This window comes from Colias eurytheme, chromosome 11 (genome assembly GCF_061535395.1).
Source record: "Colias eurytheme isolate Ceu_HAF_F1 chromosome 11, ilColEury1 Martin Lab GWU primary, whole genome shotgun sequence".
NCBI classification, from domain to species: domain Eukaryota; kingdom Metazoa; phylum Arthropoda; class Insecta; order Lepidoptera; family Pieridae; genus Colias; species Colias eurytheme.
The window spans coordinates 2,916,442-2,938,363 of record NC_142990.1 but is presented as its reverse complement, the minus strand read 5'-3'; the positions used below and the strand labels follow the sequence as shown (position 1 = coordinate 2,938,363).

Sequence of the window (21,922 nt, the reverse complement as noted above, 5' to 3'; positions counted from 1 at the left end):
GACTAGCTGTTCCTCTCGGTTTCACCCGCATTGGTCCGCTCCTGTTAGGCGATTCACACACGGTGCCAGCGTCCCGCCGCGGTTGGCGGTGAAGCGGTTCTCAAGTTGCATTGGCCTCTATTAAATCCGTTGATACCAAACACACATACACCGCCCGACCCCGCGGTCGAATGGTCCGTTCCTCGTAGGGATTCACTGCCAACCGCCGCGGTGCGCGGTGCCGTGTGTTAATCGCCTAAGTCTTAGCGTGATGATATATAGCCTTCCTCGATAAATGGGCTATCTAACACCGAAAGAATTTTTCAAATCTGACCAGAAGTTCCCGAGATTAGCGCGTTCAAACAAACAAACTCTTCAGCTTTATAATATTATTAGTAATTAGTATATTAGTATTAGTATAGATTCTCGCCAATCGCGCGGGTAAGTATGCATTTTTTAAACAGTTATTATCCTAAAAAATTCATAAATTCTGTTCAGTCGTTGAGTCTTGCGTTGTGTTATAAGCTGCTAGAGCTGAAGATTTTTGAAGTGAAACTTCTTTAGGCGCGTGCATTAACTTCATGTCATGGAGTAAGGCGACGATTTCGCCTTTCAACGTATCTTGCCAAAGTATTTAATTCCTTCTAATTGTGGTTCTAACAGGTTCTCACAGGTTCTAAGATTCGTTCGGATACCTTAGCCATGGGACTTCTTTCGTGGCGGCGCTCTAGTCAGCCTAATTTGGCACTTTATGAACTTGATGACCAAGTTGATGACAGTCGACCGATTGACGCTTGGTTATGAATTCATCTGTTAAAGTGTGAACTGTCAAACTCAAGTGTCAAGCAAGTCACAGTTGACAGTTATATAGTGGTCAAGTGGTGATTCATAAATTATTACAACAAACAATACAATCGTATTAATCAGTACTCATTTCTAAGTTAAATTATTTACATAAACTAATTTCGTCTTAAACAAGATGTTTTCAACAAATCCAAACTACACAAAGTTGAAGACACATCTTCGGCTGTCTGTGAATCGCCTGAAACTTCTGGAGAAAAAGAAAACAGAATTGGCTCAAAAGGCCCGAAAGGAAATTGCTGAATACATAGCTTCAGGAAAAACTGAACGGGCCAAGATTCGAGTGGAGCATATTATCCGGTTAGTTATCGTTATGGTTTATAGTTTATTGAAATTAAAATTGTTTTTTACAAATAATTGTTTCGCAATTTACAGAGAGGATTACATGGTGGAAGCCATGGAAATAGTGGAAATGTACTGTGATTTAGTATTGGCACGGTTCGGATTAGTTACACAGATGAAGGATTTAGATGAGGGGTTGGCGGAGGCTATATCTAGTCTCATATGGGTTGCCCCCCGCATGCATACTGATGTACAGGTAATTTGATTGTTTTTAGTGTTATATGATGTTTGTTTAGAATGACCTGGAAAAGACAAGAAGGTTATTTGCAAATATCATGTTTTTGATAAATTAACTTAATCTAAATAAACTATGAATGTACAAGTGAAGTATCTACAATTGTAAACAACACAATGATAAAGATAATATGTTTGAACAGGAACTCAAAGTGATATCAGATTTACTGACAGCCAAGTATGGAAAGGTTTATGCAGAAGCTTGTCGCAATGAAAGTGTCAACACCATTAGTGAGAAGCTGCGTCACAAGCTATCAGTACAGAGTCCTCCAAAAATACTTATTGAGAGGTATCTCATTGAGATTGCCAAGAATTATAATGTGGAATATGTCCCTGATGAGCAAGTTATGAGGGAGGAAGAAGGTATTTAACAAAGTTTCTACATGGTCAATAAAATAATAATAATTTATGTTCTAAAGTGATTCTGATAAAACTGGATGAAACACATATTTTTGACATATGAACATCTTGTGCAATTTTCCATAAAAATGGGTCAATAAAAACAAGAAAAGTTATTATTCAAATGTTTTAATGTTTGGTTTCAGCTCGAGATGCATTGTTAATAGATATAAATGGGCCACCAAACCCACCTGGCTTTATTGGCTACCCACCGCAGCCACAAATGCCCCAAATGACGCAAATGCCCAATTTACCACAACCTTCTGTTACACCTTTTAGCTATCCATCGGTAAGTATGACTGGAGCTTTTAGTTAATTATTTAAAAATATTGATCCTTAGCCAATGTGTGTCTTAATATGTGTATAATGAACTTTGTCTATCATTAATTTTTTCTAGAAAACTCAATAGAAATCATCCAATTATGATTACTCGTTATTTGGAAAATGACTATTCTCTTAATGATAATTATAAAACCTCTATTATCTATTCCTAATGATATCCTATAAAACCTCTTTTGGCTACTCTTATAAGGGTTTTTTTCGTTGAATGTTTTCAAATTACTTGTATATTACACTAGCTGTGCCCCACGGTTTTTCCTGCAGTGCTCCGCTCCTGTCCATCTTAGCATGATGATATATAGCCTATAGCCTTCCTCGAAAAATGGGCTTTCTAACACTGAAAGAATTTTTCAAATCGGACCAGTAGTTTCTAAGATTAGCGTGTTCAAACAAACAAACTCTCCAGCTTTATAATATTAGTATAGATAAATTCGTAAATCTCCCAAACAAGTCTGAATCTTTATGAAAAAATTGACATAACAGAACTTGTTCAAGTTCTTATTCTAGTAATTAATTTCAGATACCATCTGGTGGCAAGGCTGGTGGTTTTATAGCGACACCCAATTACCGTGGTCAAAACAAGCCTATGAGCTATAATGTACCACCAGGTGTTGATTCTAAGACTCTGAATAACAGTTTCTTGCAGGTAAATGTTTTTATTTAATTTTGCTAATGATCTGTGTTAGTTTTGCTATTTAGAATGATTTTTTGTTTTTAGTTTAAATTAATGTTGTATAATTAATTAGTTTGCGACTGCTTTTTACTCTTTGTAGATTATTGTGTAGGTTTAAAGTTGTTAGTTATGTAGTCTGGAACCATAAGACTCATTTGAGAAACATTTTGTGTCCCTAGAAATGCTATGATTACACAAAAAACAGTACACTCTTATACACATAAATTGACCTAACTTGAAATAAAGTTTATTCTGTTTTTCCAATGCCTCAATTAACACAAGTTTTTTTTTTAATTTGAGATCCAACATACATTAAACTTCAAAGCATGGATTTTTTAATTTTTAAGTTGACCTAAAATTTTCCTTCCACAGGAGGAAATGTGCAACCTACCACCTGCTTATGACAGCATTGATCACTCTTTGGTAATAATGAAAACATACTACTAAAATACTATTTTCTTTATTGGAAAACATACAGAGACAAAGACAGAGATATATAAAACAAAAAAATCTTATTAACTAAAGATACATGAAAATGCCTCCTTATAGACTACCAAACATCTAAGCATTTAATATAAGGTTTTTTTCATTAAAATTTAATTTGCGAGTTTTTCATTTAGAGCTTGTAGTTATAAATTAGATGCTGTACTACACTTTACATTTATCTATATTATACTATTTATAGTAGATTCAAGTCACTATCATAGTCTTATAATATTATGCCTTATTTTATGCATATTATCAACCACTGAGAACAAAAGCTATTTCAATTTAGTTTATAAAAATAAATAAGAAAAACACACATTAAAATCACCATATACTTTATCACGCAGTTTCTTTTCTGCTCTTTATTATAACAGATTTCAAGTGATTATTAACATGATTTTTAGCTTTGTATCACATGCTACTGTTTCCGTGGCAGCTCCACACACTCATACTAATTACACCACCAAAATACTTAATAAATACCACAAATATGAAGTTTTACATTTTTATGTACAACTGAAATATATTTTTCCAGCCACCGAACTTACCGAGTCCGAGTAACGCATCTGCGCCTCAACCACAACCGAGAACCAAACCACCGACCAATAATAACTACTTCCCGGAACTTCCAGAACTACCCTCAGTTCCATCAGATATCATTCTACCCTCAGTGCCGAATAGTTCCAATTCAAACACGTCCAATGAACCAAATGCACCCGATGAAATCGACTTTGAAGATCTGAATCGACGTTTCGAAGAGTTGAAGAAGAAAAAATAAAAAATGTATGCGTGTACTAGAGTACACACGTAAGAAGTGAAACTTCTTTATAACCTTAAAAATGTCACGAGTATGGCGTAACGCAAAAATGTCAAGCGAACGGCGTAACGCAAAAATGTAACACTAAATTTTTGTCCAACCCCGATAAAGAAGTTTCACTTCAACAAGATTGTACTCGCTTGATAGAGCTTTGTTTTTTTAATGTTATTTTGGTTGAAAATAAGGATCTGCAAGTGGTGATATATATTTAGTTAACACCCGCACTCATTATGTATGCTGCTTCAATGTATTGAATCAAGTCATCCACTATTTTTTACTAATTCAATGTATGAAATGTTTATTGTAAATATGTGTATCGAATTAATGAAAGATATTTTTTTAATTTTGTATCATACTCGCTTAGGATAAGGTTGAATTTTATTGTCACTCAGTACATTGTGATAAATAATACAATAAAATAAATATGTATAAAATTCATTTATTAAACCATTGTTCAATATTGCTTTTTTATTACATCCCAATTAAGATTAAGCCACATTACGATTTAATAAGGTTTATCATGGAGGTATATTCCTGTTTATCACATTAATAACTGTTTAAAATTGCTGAGGAATTACAATTAAAATTGCAATAAGAGTATTCAAATTGCAAACTAGCAAAAGTACTAATAATGACACAGATATAACAAAAAGAGTTAGAACTTGACAGCTATAGTTTCCAAACGCCGTAAAACCTTGTTTTTATCATTCAGTGCCCATTTTTAGCTATCAATTTGTTTATATTATATGATACATAGTTATTTTCAGGTAGAATATATGTTTACGGATATGGCTTACTAGCTTGCTAACGCCTATTAAGTAAAATCTTGAAAATAGCGAATAGCGATATTGCTATACAATAGAACTTTTGAATTATCAAAAATGCCTACTTATATTTTTAACAGCCAAAAAGATGACAAATTTATCCATTGACTGAATAAAATTTCACAAAACCTTAAACCAGGATTACCTGGTATGTATGTGATATAGTAATATAGCAAATTTAATTCGCCGAAATGAATGAATTATAAAGTCTTATTCCTTAAATTTATTTAATAATAATAAAAAAAACATCTACTACGATAACAAACCAAAATAAAAAACATTTTTTGAGAACCACACACTAAATTATACAGTTTCAAAGCCGAAAATTATTCTAACAAATAAATAAGAGAATGCCATCGTAAATATAAAAAGACACAGATACCTATAAACTACGTATTGGCGTTTTGAAATGAATTACAGTTAAATATGAGCGTATTTTAATTTAAGTATAATCATAATTAACTAGACTCACAATCAACGCACCAAAGAAAGTCAAAAATGTCCGAGAGGCTTTGTAAACAGCATTTTAATACCTTATTTCGTGGCAGTAATGTTCAAAGTCGATTGTACCGCTCATTAGAAAACTCTACCCAATACACGCGTAGGCAGAGTTTTGAGAGTAGCCTTTGGACATTTTTTGAACGTTATTGAGTTGTTTATCGTTCGTCAATGTATATTAAATATCGTTTACTTTATTGAATTTAAATTAAAACGAGACTGTATTAACATTTATTTGAATGTATTCATGATGTTTGTGGCATTTGAAGAGCGTGGGCACTTAGTCTTTCAATAATCATCTAACGGCATATATCAGGAAAAACAGGAGTTAGAACTATACGTTTTTTCATAACATTCTCAGTATTTGTAGTGCGCAAGTGTTGATTTTCTTAAAATTAGGGTCGACAGTGGAACTCTCTGCCTTCAGTCTGTTGTGGAGTTGCGGGTTTGAGACGATTTTCGTTTGAATCATCACTTTGTTTGGAGATTCAGCTAACAAGGTGCCGAGCGCGACTAGCCCTCTGTAAACAAAATAAATTAATTCAGTTTTTGATTCACATACAGTAGGGGTATAATCATACATTTTTTACATTTATTTTGATGGAATTATTATATAAATATGTATCTAAAGTATTTTTCTTATTTTAATATTTAATTTTCCAAAAAAAGTTTTCGTAATCAATACGGGATTTTAAGAGTCGGAGAAATTTTCACTACCTAAATGTGACGATATCGGCTATTATGATAACTTGAACATTAAAAAAAAGACGTGTGGCACTCGGGGATTGCCGCGGTAAAGCTATTGCATGCTATGCCTTCAAGCCACACCTCCGCGCCCGTCGGAGTGGGGAGCGTGAGGTTTTTCGTTACGGAATTTCTGGATTCGGTTCCCGCGCTCAAGGCTATGCAATAGCTTAAAAATCTCAACAGAAACAATATATTTATATTTACCTAAAGAAAGCCTCTTTATCGGTGATCCTATTCAACAAGTGTATGATGCAATCCGCTAACTCCACTGTATCAGACTGTTGGGCCAACGCGACTGACAGGTTTAGTACAAGAGACGATGCGGCTATCTGTAACAACATTTATAGAAATAAATTAAGTATTTTCATACTATGTAATATGTAAAATGAAAAAAATATTTTTTTATGAATATAATTTGAATTTGATATTTTTGGTTTTATAGCATTCAAATGCTTTATAAATATTATAAAGAATAGAATCTGGCGGGTCACGGGAGGCTGAGTTGGTCAAGCGTCCGCCCCGGATTAGCGTGAAAGGTACGGGTTCGAGTCCCGGGTCGTGATCGAATTTTTTCTATTCTTTATAAATTTATATGAATTCTTTTTTTTTTAGTTGGCATTTTAATAACAATTTAATCTTAATGGTATAAATAATCACTCCAACGGCAACAATTTAATCTTTAATGGTACAAGTGATAACTGCGTTAAAAACAACCGACTTCAAACTTGCACTTGCAACATTTACAATTACAGACAAAAATGCTCATAAAATAAAAACTACTGGGCCTATCCGAATAAAATTTTTATGGGACCAATTCGACACCATCCCGCATCGAACAAAAAAAGAATCACGTAAATCGGTTCAGAAACCTCGGAGTAATCGGTTATGTACACCGTACACATAAAAAAAAAAAAAAAAAAAAAACATACCGGCCGAATTGATAACCTCCTCCTTTTTTTGAAGTCGGTTAATAAATAATCACTCCTTAAAATAGTTATTCTATTTAAAACTTATTTTAAAATGACATTTCGAATCAGAGGTAGTCTTCAAAAAAGACTGCTCATAAATACTTGTAAAGTTTACAAGTATCAATCATCTTTGAGTTAGAGTTAAGCAAACAAAATATCAACACAACATTAAACGCACATAAGAACCAACTCAACATTTAAAAAAAATCTTTTAAAACACATCATATACCCATCCCGCTCGCTCACCTGCGCGTTATTATTCATCTGAGGGAGACAGATGATAGCGTGCACGACACTTTCACACGCGGCTAGTACGAGCATCTCGCCGGGTAAGTCACTGAATGCGTTGACTAGCACACGCATGGAGAGCATTTGGTTCGCTGGTATGTTGTCTGAAATTGGTAATAATTAATAATTTATTTATAGCGATTTAGTTATATTGACAAAAACATACCGTAAAAAATTATGATTAATTAATGAATCTTTTTATTATTAAGAGTTTAATAAGCTGTTATCTGCTAAGTTAAACAGAAAAAGAAAGATGAAATGGTCAATGAATAAAAATAAAACTTTAGACTATGCACGCATATTATAATAAGTTTATGAAAAAAAAAAAATGATTAAAACCAATTGCGAAAAAACACTATGATATTAATAAATCAATTAAAATAAATTAATTACCTGGAGATAATAAAGTGAGTAAGTATTGAACAAACGTCGGTCCATATGAAGTGTCGAATATTAGCCCATTGATGTCTTTGTTCCTTACTGCTAGTCTCGTTACGTCCAAAACGGGGAATAATATTTCTGAAAAAGTAAGTTGAAGTTATATTTAATTGCATACTTTTTATTAATTAAATAAAACGATAGTTAATTTAAGTTACCTTTTGGCCACTCCAGCATTTTTTTCAAGGCAGTAACAGTCTCGGGATTAAAAGTTGTATTCTAAAATAAAATTAAAAAAACATTTCAGTTATTGTTTTGATGTTTTAATCATTGAAATACAATATAATTTAGTTAGGTCGTATTACACGCAAGAAAGGTTTAAATTAAATTGAATGTTTAAAATATAAAAATCAGTTTTTTAATCATGTCATCATTAAGTTCCTTTATTAAAGTATAGATAGATATAATGTATAGATTATAGATATTAAATATATAGTTTTCTTACCAATTCACCTAATTTAACGATATCTTCTAGTTGCGCATCTGTAAACGCGCTCAGTCCATCGCCCACTTTGCTGTTGAATTCCTTTAATTTTTCGTGTATCGCTTTTAAATTTGCTTGATCGAACCTAAAAGTAAACAATATTTAAATTTAAATTTTTCAATATATTTCTGACGTCTTAAGATACGTCCTTACCCAAATTGGAGTAAGCACCCTAAAAACCCTATAACATGAATATATATAACATATATAACATATATATAACATGAAGAGGGCCATACCATTTTTAGTTTCTAAATTAATCGTTGTTCCAATATAGATGATATTCCATGATGACCATCTATGATACTTAATGTAAAATTATAAATAGTTTTACCAAAGATATACATAGTTAATTTTGTTTTGTTTTAATATGAATTGCCTTTCGATGTTCCTGTTACTATTATTGAAAAATTTCCATTTCTGCACGACATAAGTCTCTAAGAATAAATTCTTTTTACTCTTTTCTGTATTGAATATGCAGAGGCAAAAATAATTGTTGGATTTAGCAAGAGAATTTCTTTGCTACACGTTTGCTTCAGTCAGTTTTAATGTACAGTTTTTAATTTGAAAGTTGTGTTAAATATTGTCTTAGGATTTAATAACTTGAATTATTTAATCAGTTTTGCTGTTGGCACTCGTCCAAAACTAGCGAAGGAACGTTCACAACATTAGGTTTCGAAATTATATCTTTAGGAAGGTCATTCATAAAAGGTTTGCTCAACCAGTCTTTATTCTTTTTCCGAAATTGTACCATAATTCTTCTACTGTCATTATACCTCGTCGTAGTCTTGGAAATAAATCGGCATATAGCAGTGTCCAGACTTTTCTCTTGTGCTTCTGAAAGTGGTTTCTTTAATATATTTGCAAGAAGACATTTCACAAGAATATTACGTTCCGATTTGGATAGGTCAAACGGTTTTCCATAGCAACCATTTATTTTTTTACTCTCTTGATCCAGAAATATGTATGCATCAAAACGAGTTATAGTAGCGGTTTCTTCTGGCTTATTTGCGGGAATTTCTGAAGAACCAGAAGTGCTGGGATTGGTCTTATACATAACTACGTAAGGCGTTCTGTATCCAATTGTTTCTATGAATCCAATGAATTACAGCCAAGGCTTTCTTAATTATAATCCTTTTTTGATTAAGCAATATTCTCGCTTCACAGTTCACAGAGTAAAGCTTTGATTCTAGCTTTTTTTGGAGATTTTTCTATTATTTTTTTTTATTTTTTATATAAAATTTTTCCAACCAATCGATACACAAAACGATATTTATTTAAGAGCGGACAGAACGCTGACACAAACAACCGTTAACTTTTTATTATTATTAAACTTGATTCTCCGAACCAACGAACCCGTTTTATGGAAATGGGCTTAGTCCTTATACAGAAGTAACTAAAAATTTCAATAGCGTGATTCAACGCGTGATAGCGCCCTCTAGTTTGGCTTGCGGAATCTCAAGCAACTAAGCAATGTTATCAAATATGTTGAAATAAATTATCTTGGATATTACTACAACTGTGATTGCAAGTTTTATCTTATTATTAGTAATTATAGGATTACACTTTTGGATTGAATAATTTAGTCACGAAATTTAAATAAGATTTGGATACATTTGCGATTTGAAACTGCGAAGCTCTTTAATAATGGTCAATAAGATTCCCTTATTGGCAGACAGATTGGCATTTAAGGTTATGGCGGAAAATTATTTATTAAAAACCCGGTATCTTCTATATGGATTTTTTTTTTTGGGAACTAAGATAGCAAGCTTGGAGGGAATTTTACTCTTAATTTGTGATCGACCATTAAAAAAAAAGGTGTGCGTGTACTAGTGTACACACGTAAGAAGTGAAACTTTTTTATGACCTTATTTTTCAAAAAATAATTTACATACTACATATATTATGCAACTTTACAGAAATACGTCGAATCACGCGTGGTAGGGATTAGAAAAAGATGGCGCGTAACGGAAAAATGTCACGCGTACGAAAATATGTTACACTAAATTTTTTTCCAACCCTGATAAAGAAGTTTCACTTCAAAAATGAAGTTGTTCCAAAAACGATCAAAAAAATTGGTTGTCTGTAAAGTTTACTGATAGTTGAACGTGACAACGTCCGATTGTGCTTCTTTGTCGCTCGTTTCGCGCTCTCGCTTGCACTTCAAGCCTTACATGGAACGCCTCAGAGCGAGGTAACGCCGCATGAGTCATGTTTTTTCGTGCGTGCAGCCGGCTCTATCGAATTATAGCGAATTATCGAATTATCCCTTTCACACCAACTTGCCAAGTTAGGTGTGAAAGGGAAAAAAAACATACAGGCGTCATTCAACGTCATATTTTCTTGTTACAAGTTAATGGTCATAGTGCAATCTCCAGTGTATTAGATATAAGCTTCTTGGTTGAGACTCACCGTATGTACGAGTCGTGCGGCAGCAGCCTGTCGGCCGGCGGCACGCTTGCCGTGGTGTACGCGGACGCGCCGGTGAACGGGTCGGCCCCGTGCGGGACCGGAGCGGGCCCGCCCGAGCCCGGCACGTAGCGGGACTCGCCCGTGAACGGGTCCGCGAAACTGGGGATAGTTAAAATACTATAGATTCTATTGGGGTTAGATTGCACGGCACGTACAATGGGTACGCGAAACTATAACGAAACATTGTACAGTGTAAACATTTAAAAATTATAGGCAATGTTCGTTTAATAAAAAATTGGTTGTCTGTAAAGTCGGTTTACTGACGACAGTTGAACGTGACAACGTCCGATTGTGCTTCTTTGTCGCTCGTTCCGCGCTGTCGCTTGCACTTCAGGCCTAAGGGACGCCTCAGAGCGAGGTAACACCGCATGAGTCATGTTTTTTCGTGCGTGCAACCGGCTCTATCGAATTATAAGACGTTGTCACGTCAATTAAAAATTACACACCTAGATTTTGAGAAAATAAATTAATTTGTTAAATCCAAAAGATTTTTCCAATTATTATGAAATTGCGCCGGTGAACATTCAATTCCAGGTATCAACTATTCTTTCAAAAAACATCTTTGTTTTCTTTTAAAAATTTAAATTGCATCATTTCTCTACAAAAAATTTTTCCCGAAGAAGCGAAAGTTCCAATTGTTATGAATTAAAGATTGCATCACACATTCATATTCGATTCGTTTTGGTCCTTCGAGCCGGATATACAGTTATTTATAAAATATGGTGTTGATTAAAAATAATGTCTAATTTAGTTGTAAAAAGTATATTTGTCCAACTTACCCATTACTTGGAGCGGGCAACGAATCCAGCTTCGCATTTGTGATTATAAAGTTAGCTACTTGTTCTAAGTACACTTGGGGTAAGTCATTTCTGAAAAGAATGGAAAAATATTATAGACATATTAAATTTTTTATTACACAATGGAAACAATGTATAGATAATAGATATCATAATTTTTTTTTGTTCATAGACAGCAACCATCCTTCTAGTAAATAGATGTGTATTGATAAAAAAAAAAACCGGCCAAGTGCGAGTCGGACTCGCGCACCGAGGGTTCCGTACATTGCTGTTTCTTTTGATTGCGTTGACATAGAAGTTTGATTTTGTTACAGCTTAAAGGTATTATAGACCTGAGTATTTGGTATGAATTTCAATTTAATAACTCTACGCGTTTATGAGGAAATGTGTAGTAAGTTTAAAATTATTAAAAAAAAAAATATATTATGTGATGTAACTAAAAATTTATGGTTTTCGTAATTTTTCCTTTATCTATGCTATAAGACGTTGCTTCGTACCAAATTTCAAGATTCTGAGTTCACGGGAAGCACCCTGTAGGTGTCCCTTGCAAGTGTCGAAAATTTGCGGCATAAACGGCTGTATCTTTTGATTGCGTTAGCTTAGAAGTTTGATTTTTTCACAGCTTCAAGGGACAGTAGACCTGAGTAATTGATATAAATTTCAGCTTCATGCCTCCACGCGTTCCTGAGAAAAAGGGTCTTGACAGACGGACGGACGGACGGACGGACGGACGGACGGACGGACGGACAGACGGACAACAAAGTGATCCTATAAGGGTTCCGCTTTTTGTTGCACTCCGGGAGTGCCGGCAGAAGTGAAAACTTGATTATTAACGTTGAGCATGTTTGATATCCATCCGTCTTACGCTTTTTCGATCAGGTCACGTGTCCTGACGCGAGTTTAAGATTTTATACCCATTACAGAAAAAGTGCTCAACGTGGCTAAAGAAGTTCTCACTTCAAAAAAATTACTAGAAAATAATTATACATCCAATATACTAATAAATGTACAGATTATGAAAATCTGTGTAACTAACTGTCATAACCACGAAAACATACTCTCGTGAAGATAAAATCGTTACTACGGGAAATATTCTAGTTTATGTCGTTAAAAAGTGAAAAAAGTGGAAAAGATAACCTGAAGTTCATGTGTGATTGTTATCCAGTGAAAGTGTTGTGTTTTTCGTAAAAAAAACTAGTGCTAAAACTCAATAGTGACACTTAAAACTTTTTGCAAACTACAGACTACCCTCAACTAAACCTTACATTTCTATTGTCAAGTGAAGATGACATGACATTGACATGTCATGACAATCCATAGACAATATTACCTGTGTTGCTACTACCTAAATAAATAATAATAGAATATAAATATCATTAACTTATAAAAATAATAAATAATAAAAAAAAAAAAAAAAAAAATATTGAATAGCATAATACTATAAATAAGTAAATAATGATTAATGAATATAAACATGCTACTAGTTTGATCATTGAAATCATTGAAAAAAAATGAGTAATTATAATGAAAACTCCCCAACTTGTATTTCAAATGAAACTGAAACTCAGCTAATGCCAAGGAATAATGAGAAATCACCTAATAAAACCACTGCTTGTAAACAAAGCAACAAAAAATTTGTACAACAAGCGTTTCACCCAAGCTTATTCATGTCAAAACCTAGAAGCATATCAACATCTGAAATTGAAAACATCCAAACTCAGTCCAGTTCCGATTTAACCCAAGACACTATTCCTCCTACTTGGCAACGAGTCCCTTCCCTAAGAAATGCCAAGCGGAAAAAAACATCCTCTCCATCTCCAGAAAGAATATCAATTCACAACCAGTACTGCGGTCTTCCCGTTGACCAAAGGGAAGATGATTTGAGCAAAAATAGTGAACCCATCAAGAAAGTAACAAAACCACCTCCAATAATATTATATGGTATCAAAGATGTCAATAAGCTTACTGAACTATTAGAAAACATCATTAGCAAAGAAGACTTTACTTACAAAATCGTCAACCAAAACCAATTACGCATTAATTGCCAAACTATAGATTCTTATAAGAAAACAGTATCTATTGTCAGAGAAAAAGGTTTAATTGGACACACATTTAATAGCAAAGATGAACGCCCCTGTAGAATCGTCATCAAAAACCTTCACTATACTACACCCATCACAATTATTAAAGAAGCCATCGAGGAAACTGGAAATATAGTTATTGGAGAAATAATTAATGCCAAATACGGGCCAGACAAGAAACCAACTTCAACATTCTTTGCTAACCTAAAACAGAATTCGAACAATACAGCTGTAAAAAATATCAAATTCATCTATCACCAAGCAGTCACTATAGAAGATCCCCGGAAACGAAACACTATTGTCCAATGTCAAAGATGCCAGCAATATGGTCACTCCAAGAATTATTGTATGAGGCCCTATCGCTGTGTTAAATGTGCACAATCTCATAGAACGGCAGATTGCCCAAAGACTGATCGTACTACTCCAGCAAAATGTGCTCTGTGTCTTGGTGCACATCCAGCAAATTATAAGGGTTGTGAAGTGTACAGAGAAATTCTAGAAAGAAAAGAAAAGAACCGCTCACATCTTATAAATAGAGAAACAAATAAAACAATACAAAACTCTAACACTCAAAACCCACTGCTAAATACTAAAGATAATTTCACACAAAATACTAATAGCAACAAAAACATGAGATATTCTGATGTACTACGAGGTAATAAAAACAATGATCCTATAATTCCACCAACAAACAAAACCATTGAAGACATGCTACTCAGACAAGCTGAAAAATTTGATCTTATACTTCAACAAATGAGCACACTAATCAACCTGATTACTACCCTCGTGTCCAAAATATCAAAATGACGTCACTCAAAATAGCAACTTGGAACCCAGACGGTCTGTCTCCAAAAAAACATGAAGTTGAACTTCTATTGCACTCACACCAAATTGACATACTTCTTGTGGCTGAAACACATTTCAATAATAATAGCACTTTTAGAATAAGTAACTATGATGTATATGCAACTAACCACCCAGATGGTACTGCTCACGCCGGTGCTGCTGTTATAGTCAAGTCCAACATCAAACATCATGCCCAACCTAAATACAGAACAGCCCACTTGCAAGCAGCCACCATCTCGATTGAGGATAAAATTGGAAATTTTAATGTGTCTGCTGTTTACAGTCCTCCTAAGCACAAAATAACAGATGAACAGTACAATGAATTTTTTAACACACTTGGTACTCGATTTATTGCCGGCGGGGACTGGAATGCAAAAAATGTTCATTGGGCTTCAAGACTCACTAACACTAGGGGGAGAGAACTCAAGAAGAGTATTGACAAAAATATGTTAGGAACCATCTCTACACCAGATCCTACCAACTGGCCAAGTGATTCGAAAAGATTGCCTGATGTTATTGACTTTTTTATAATGAAGGGTTTATCAAGCCTATTCCATCACATACAAACATGCCTGGACGTTGACTCGAATCATGTCCCAGTTATACTAACCATTGGCATAAATGCTATTAAAGTTTCAAAAAGTATAAAACTTTATAATACACGCACTAATTGGAAAAGGTTCCACAAACTGGTTAACGATAGGCTTGATCTGAAAATACCCCTGAAGACTGAGACAGATATAGATGAAGCTACAAGAATTTTTACCACAACAATACAGGAATGCTGCTGGACATGTACTCCCAACTTACCGAACCGCCTACCTCAGGACAAGCTTATCTCAGAATCCATAAAAACAAAAATATTGGAAAAAAGGAGACTGAGGCGAGTATGGCATACAAGTAGACACCCAAACGATAAAAGGAAACTGAATAAAGCCGCCAAGGATCTGAAAGCTCTTTTATCCGAAGCCAATGATGCATCGATGCAAGCTTATCTGGAAAATCTAACAAACACCAAAGCTACAAATTACTCACTTTGGAAGGCATGCAAAAACTTTGACCGGCCACTTCATCACAAACCACCAATTCGAACTCAAGGCGGGAACTGGGCTAAATCCCCGCAAGACAAAGCTACAGCTTTCGCAAACCATCTTAGCCAAGTTTTCCAGTCAAACCGAACAGAATATGATGAAGATGAAACATATATTGATTCAGTTCTCATGCAGGACTACCAACTCGATCTTCCTCTAAAACTAGTAACTCCTAAAGAAATCCGTAGGAACATTACAATCATGGACAGTAACAAAGCACCAGGGTTTGACCTCATTGATGGAAAGGTCCTGAAGGAATTACCACGAAAGGGAATAGTATTTCTTACCTCATTATTTAATGCTATACTGCGATTAGGGCACTTTCCTGATTTATGGAAAGTCTCGCAGGTCATAATGATACTTAAACCTGGAAAGCCTGCTCATGAATTAAGCTCATACCGACCGATCAGTCTTCTGCCAACTACATCCAAATTATTCGAGAAATCTCTGCTCCATAGACTTAATGACATCCTTAAACAAAAATCAATTATCCCTGACCATCAATTTGGATTTCGTAGTGAACACGCCACATTGGAACAGGTCCACAGAGTTTGTAGAAGCATAAGAAAGTCCTTTGAAAAGAAAGAATATTGTTCATCTGCATTTCTTGACATACAGCAGGCTTTTGACAAAGTTTGGCATAAAGGCCTATTGTACAAAATCAAAAATTTATTACCACATACCTTCTATGGAGTTTTGGCATCTTATATATCCAATAGAATATTTCAAGTCACAGAAAACGAATGTACATCAGGCTTCTACAATATCCTTGCTGGAGTACCACAGGGATCAGTACTCGGACCAGTTTTGTACACCCTATACACATCCGATATTCCAAGAAACTCAGATGTAGTAGTTGCGACGTTTGCAGACGACACAGCGTTACTTGCATCACACAAATGTCCGATGCAAGCATCCCAAAATCTACAAAAGGCACTGAATGAAATAGAATCCTGGATGAAAAAATGGAAAATTACTGCCAGTGTCACTAAATCAGTACACGTGACCTTTACTCTTCGCAAAGATAACTGTGCTCCTGTAAAACTAAACGGTACTCAACTTCCCCACTGTGATACTGTCAAGTACTTGGGCATGCATCTAGATCGTCGACTTACCTGGAAAGAACACATTAAAAAAAAAGGGACGAAATAAATTTAAAATACAGAGGACTCCACTGGCTTCTAGGTCGAAACTCAAAACTGTCCATGAACAACAAACTCCTCATTTATAAAACAGTCCTTAAACCAATATGGACATACGGACTGCAACTTTGGGGTGCAAGCTGTAACTCTAATATAATGATAATGCAACGAGTTCAAAACTATATTCTCAAGCAATTATCAGGTGCTCCCTGGTTCATCAGAACAGAAGAGGTCCACACTTTCTTGAACATACCAACCATCAAAGAGGAAATATTTACGCAACATCTTTCATACAAAGTGCGATTGGGAAAACATCCAAACCCTCTTGCTACAAAACTGCTTGAACCTGAAAACGTGCGTCGTCTCAAAAAGCGACGAGACATTTTTGACTAGTCAACACTGCCGGCTACCAAGCCCGATAAAATAAAGGGTGGACTCCAATGGGAGCAGCATCCTTCCTGCCATACGCGCCTTCAACATATCCGCTTATAGTCTAGCGACTGATCGCAGATATAATAATAAAAAAAAAAAAAAAAAAAAAAAAAATGAAAATCTCACTTGTGTATAAACGCTTGTGCCGCCACCCACGGGTCTTCAGTCTTATTAAACGGTAGTTTGAGTGGCGGGGCGCCATCTTTTATGTCCACGCTAAACACGAAGTCGTATTCCTGAAACATAATGTCAATTTAATTGAAGTGTATTTTGTAACGCTTTTAACTATCACGATTAAAATATTAACTTGACTATTTTCATTTAGAAATGTTGCTAAGATACTTTTAGAAATTCAAATAAAAATAGAAAATAATGAACTCAGTTCAATATGATCAAATTTGTGAAGTCACAGACGGAAAGCTAGAACAAATACAATACAATAAAAACACTGAAATTTACCAGCTTTTCTTAGGTTTGATTAGGTTTGCTATTCTGTAGCGAGCCTTATCCTCCTAATAAAGACTTAAGAAACAAGAATTATTGAAAATGATTGTGTTTTATTATATACTAGCTTTCCACCCGCAGCTTCGCCCGCGCATTCAAAGAAAAACCCGCATAGTTCCCGTTCCCGTGGGATTTCCGGGATAAAACCTATCCTATTTCCCGGGGTAAAAAGTAGCCTATGTCCTTTCTCGGGTATCAAAATATCTCTATACCAAATTTCATGCAAATTGGTTCAGTAGTTTAGGCGTGATTGTGTAACAGACAGACAGACAGAGTTACTTTCGCATTTATAATATTAGTATGGATACCTGTCCTTGATACATAGTCTTCCCTTCGCTCGCCGGTTTAGCACCCATGACGTCACCGATCTCGTTCCACGTGTTTGCGCTAGCGCTCCACGAGTAACATTTAACGTTTGTACCGCGACGGACGAGTTTCGTCTGTCCGTCTGATTTACCCGGCTCTAGGAGTACTTCTGGACCAGGCAATCTGTAAAACATTTTGTAATGTGAAGTTATTCTAAGCTGATAGGATTATCAGGTAAAATAATATGTCAGTAGTATATAAAATAACTTAGACCTTCAGAAAAAATTGTGTCAAAATTCTTGAGTCTTTGAACTTTTAGATTATTTTTCTGGATGCATTCTTGGATTCAGTTAGTTATCATTTAAATACGTTCTTACAAGTGTAAATATGTGCACAAAAATTATTAAAAAACCTTAGTGACTGAATGACGATTTGATACAACTACAAAAATAATTTTTACACCTGTCAACAATACAGCTATAAGGAGTTTTTTTTCTTATCTAATTTCAATCTTTACAACAAAACTTACTCAGAAAGTTTAAATCCGCCGAATTCCTGTTGAGATGCCATAGTCATTTTTTCCACATCTTGTTCAAACTGCTTCAAAGTTACTTCATCTGCGTATCGCGCCGGGTCTTTTGTGAAAACACGCACTAAACCGTCACTTGAACCTAAAAATTTATGTTTTATTAGAGTAATAAATCAATAGGTTTCTAAAGTAGAGACTGAGTTTTTAAAATGCTTATTAAATCTACTTTAATTTAATTAATATTTTAAACTTATTTTTGCGTAATAATACAATGAAATAAAATGTTTCCAATTTTATATCAAATCAAATTATACACAAAAACAAATTCTTTATTTCAAACTCAAACTCAAACATTTAATTATTCAATTAGACTTCTTCGAGAAGCACTTTTGAAACAACAATACATATTTTTTACATTTACCACCGATTCGGAAAGCAGTATCTATGGAGAAGAACCGGCAAGAAACTCCATAGTTGCTCTTTTAAATCATATCAGTATTACAATTTAATTTTACAAAACATGTAACTGTATATTATCATAATATGCCAGAGAACTGTCCTGTGGTTTTTACGCGACAACCCTCCATGGGTTTTTATCTTCCATATATTCGTTAATGCTGTAATAGGCTCTCTGAACTAATACGTTTTTTACATAATTTTTAAATTTAGCACTACTAAACTCTTTGATACTATGAGGAATTCTGTTGTAAAAAAGTATACCTTGGCCCATAAATGAGTTTTTAACTTTCGCTAACTCATAAAATGGCATTTCAATTTTATTTTTAAAGTGAAACTTTTATTACATCGTCTCAAACTTTTTGGTCTGTGTAGCGCATGTCGCGTGTATCGCGGCTGCCGAGTAGGTATACCTACTCGGCAGCCGACCGTCACGCGACATGCGCTACACAAAGCAGTGTTCGGAACCGTTCGAACAGTTTCACTTTTACCGTGGTTTCATAAAACCACACAACATTTTTTTTATTATTTATATTCCTTGATCCTACATATAAAACTTACCGGTAACAATATCCCCATTGTCCAGACAAGTGACGCTCCACACAGACTGCACGGGCAGTCTCAATTCCCTGACACAGTCCCCTGCTGCCCAGAGACGAACACTACCATCTTCACCGCAGCTAGCAAAACCGTGCTCTACAGCAGGGTTTATACTTATACTGTAAATGTAATAATAGATTTTTTTATAAAATAATTCATTTACTTATATATTACAAAACCATTCCTACCATTACAATTTACCAAATGCGATAGGTCAAATAAAAATACATTTTACATATTAATTAAAAAAAAATACTTATTAAAAATACTAACTTATTAGAGCATGTAACTCTTTCAGTAATAGACATATTTATTGACAAAAAATCAGTTTAGTATAGTAGTGAAGTTTCAGATTTCTAAAATAAATTTGTTACAAAGAAAACAATGAAAAGCATTTCATTTTATTGGCTTCATACCTGTAAATATAATTAGTATGTCCATAATATGTGTTAAGACATTCACCCTTATTAGTCCATAGTTTAATGGAAGCATCATTTGCACAACTGATAAATGTTTCATTACTCGCTACAGCTAGACCTCTAACACAGTCTGTGTGTCCTGGAAAATTGGAATGACAAGTTTAAATATATGAATCAAATTAGATTCCTTAAAATTGTCCAATTGCCTGTTTCATATGTCCATTATTTTTGTGGGCATATAAAAGATCAGTCCTCTGTGTTCAAATACAAATGATAAAAGTTTGCAATTATAAGGAATATAGCTTAACAGTGTTTTAAGAACTATAAAAAGAAAACAATATACATAGGCACATTTATACACAATAGGAATAAAAAACAACAAAAAATAGTTACTTCTTATCTTAAATAATATTAACTACAGAAAGTTTGTTGCTACATTGCAATCAAATATATGATCTCAGTTATAAGTACAATAACAATAACTGTTTATTTAAATTACCAGTAAGTGTAGCTATCACTCCACCATCCTTTCTCCACAATTTGATGGTTTTATCCGCAGATGCAGTGGCATAAGTACAATTAGCGAGTTCTACAAATGCCCACACAGCGGCTTGATGTCCTTGCAATATGATGGGAGCCATCTGTGGCGAGTTTATATTCCATATCCTGCCGGTACTATCCCAACTGGAACTGTGAAATAAAAGTTTTTGTACTAATTATTCTAATAAGAATTTCTGTTTAAATATTGTAAAAAATAACTATAATATAACAGTATGAACTAGTTAAGACATGATATTGGAAGAATAATCATATGCATACAGTAATAACAGTAAAAATATATAATACATTGGTAAATACCTCAAAAGTATACCAGAATCTCTTCCTGGTATAACACTACATACTGCATTTTCGTGGCCCTTTAAATTAATTTGCACGGCTGCGTCTTGCAGATTATAACCGAGAATTGTATTGTCATTACTTCCAGTTATCACCAGGCCCTCGGGAAACGCTTCACACGGCGGTAGCCAACAAACGCACGACACGAAATTGTTATGTCCCTTGTAAGTTACTACGTTTACGAAATCTTTCACCCTGTGGAGAATTTAATACTTTCAATTATGAAAAATATATACAATTTCTTCTCACTCATTTAAATGTGTAACAAAAGAAAAAGGCTCACCCTTCCGGATGCCATAGCTTTGCGGTTCTATCACGAGATGCTGATAATATACAATACTCTTTTGTTTTAGCTACGCAACGCACATCCATGGAGTGGCCGCATAGGACAGCGCTTAATTTATAGTCTGGGATAGCCATAATACGCTTAACTTTAGCTCCAGATACTTGAAAACTACAAAAAACTTATTCAGTAGACCTATGATTTCTGGATATCAAACAAACGGCATTGTCATTTGTCACTTGTCAATAATTGTTTTTCGTACGATATATGCTGATGCAAGGATACAAAGTTATTTGACAATTGTATAAAATAATTATTAATTAAATTTAAAGTATCCTTATTTAATTTAAATTTACTTCATAACCTAATTATGAAGAAAATATTAAATTATATATTATTTAAAATTTTAATATATCGTTAAATTATTACGCAATAATACTTTCATATATTTTATTGAACGCAACTTTGAAATTGCCAACATAACGAAATAATTAGCGCGAAAATTTCAAACATCAAGTTGAAATATTTCTAAACTTTTATTTTTTTCATTTCTTATGTAATCTTTACTTCATGTTTAATTCAAAACAATATAATAAAAAGCTCCAAACTTTTGCTTCTTTGAAGAAATTATTGTATACTTAGAATAACTTTAACAACTAAAATCAAGAACAATCATTATGCTATAATTTG

General features: G+C 34.2%; 2 protein-coding genes across 3 annotated transcripts; one reads left to right on the top strand and one right to left on the bottom strand.

Annotated features, from left to right (window-relative positions):
* Positions 1 to 838: 838 nt before the first annotated feature.
* On the top strand, positions 839 to 4,590 carry Ist1 (increased sodium tolerance 1-like protein). Of its 2 annotated transcripts, XM_090106814.1 has the most exons (7): positions 840 to 1,140; positions 1,216 to 1,378; positions 1,560 to 1,779; positions 1,962 to 2,104; positions 2,675 to 2,800; positions 3,200 to 3,250; positions 3,849 to 4,590. In XM_090106814.1, the coding sequence occupies exons 1-7, from the start codon at positions 959 to 961 to the stop codon at positions 4,089 to 4,091; spliced, it is 1,128 nt and encodes a 375-aa protein (XP_089962940.1). In that variant the 5' UTR covers positions 840 to 958; the 3' UTR covers positions 4,092 to 4,590. The 2 variants fall into 2 exon arrangements, with proteins under 2 accessions (XP_089962941.1, XP_089962940.1); XM_090106815.1 differs by lacking the exon at positions 3,200 to 3,250 and having other exon boundaries at positions 839 to 1,140.
* Positions 4,554 to 21,464, bottom strand: Plap (phospholipase A2 activator protein). The gene is made up of 16 exons (XM_090106813.1): positions 21,233 to 21,464; positions 20,911 to 21,144; positions 20,552 to 20,742; positions 20,050 to 20,191; positions 19,595 to 19,752; positions 18,578 to 18,719; positions 18,051 to 18,231; positions 17,365 to 17,474; positions 11,629 to 11,718; positions 10,790 to 10,948; positions 8,339 to 8,462; positions 8,052 to 8,112; positions 7,849 to 7,974; positions 7,414 to 7,559; positions 6,404 to 6,528; positions 4,554 to 5,973 (listed from the first exon to the last, which is right to left on the bottom strand). Exons 1-16 carry the CDS (start codon positions 21,367 to 21,369, stop codon positions 5,799 to 5,801), a joined length of 2,301 nt encoding a protein of 766 aa, XP_089962939.1. The 5' UTR covers positions 21,370 to 21,464; the 3' UTR covers positions 4,554 to 5,798.
* Between the last annotated feature and the right edge of the window lie 458 nt (positions 21,465 to 21,922).

Coding starts and splice junctions, on each gene's coding strand:
- Plap (XM_090106813.1), bottom strand. CDS start 21,369: ATGGCTATCCCAGACTATAAATTAAGCGCTGTCCTATGCGGCCACTCC. Junction 21,145..21,232: donor AAGCTATGGCATCCGGAAGG/GTGAGCCTTTTT, acceptor AATTCTCCACAG/GGTGAAAGATTTCGTAAACG. Junction 20,743..20,910: donor GATTCTGGTATACTTTTGAG/GTATTTACCAAT, acceptor TTTATTTCACAG/TTCCAGTTGGGATAGTACCG.
- Ist1 (XM_090106814.1), top strand. CDS start 959: ATGTTTTCAACAAATCCAAACTACACAAAGTTGAAGACACATCTTCGG. Junction 1,780..1,961: donor AGTTATGAGGGAGGAAGAAG/GTATTTAACAAA, acceptor GTTTGGTTTCAG/CTCGAGATGCATTGTTAATA. Junction 2,801..3,199: donor TGAATAACAGTTTCTTGCAG/GTAAATGTTTTT, acceptor TTCCTTCCACAG/GAGGAAATGTGCAACCTACC.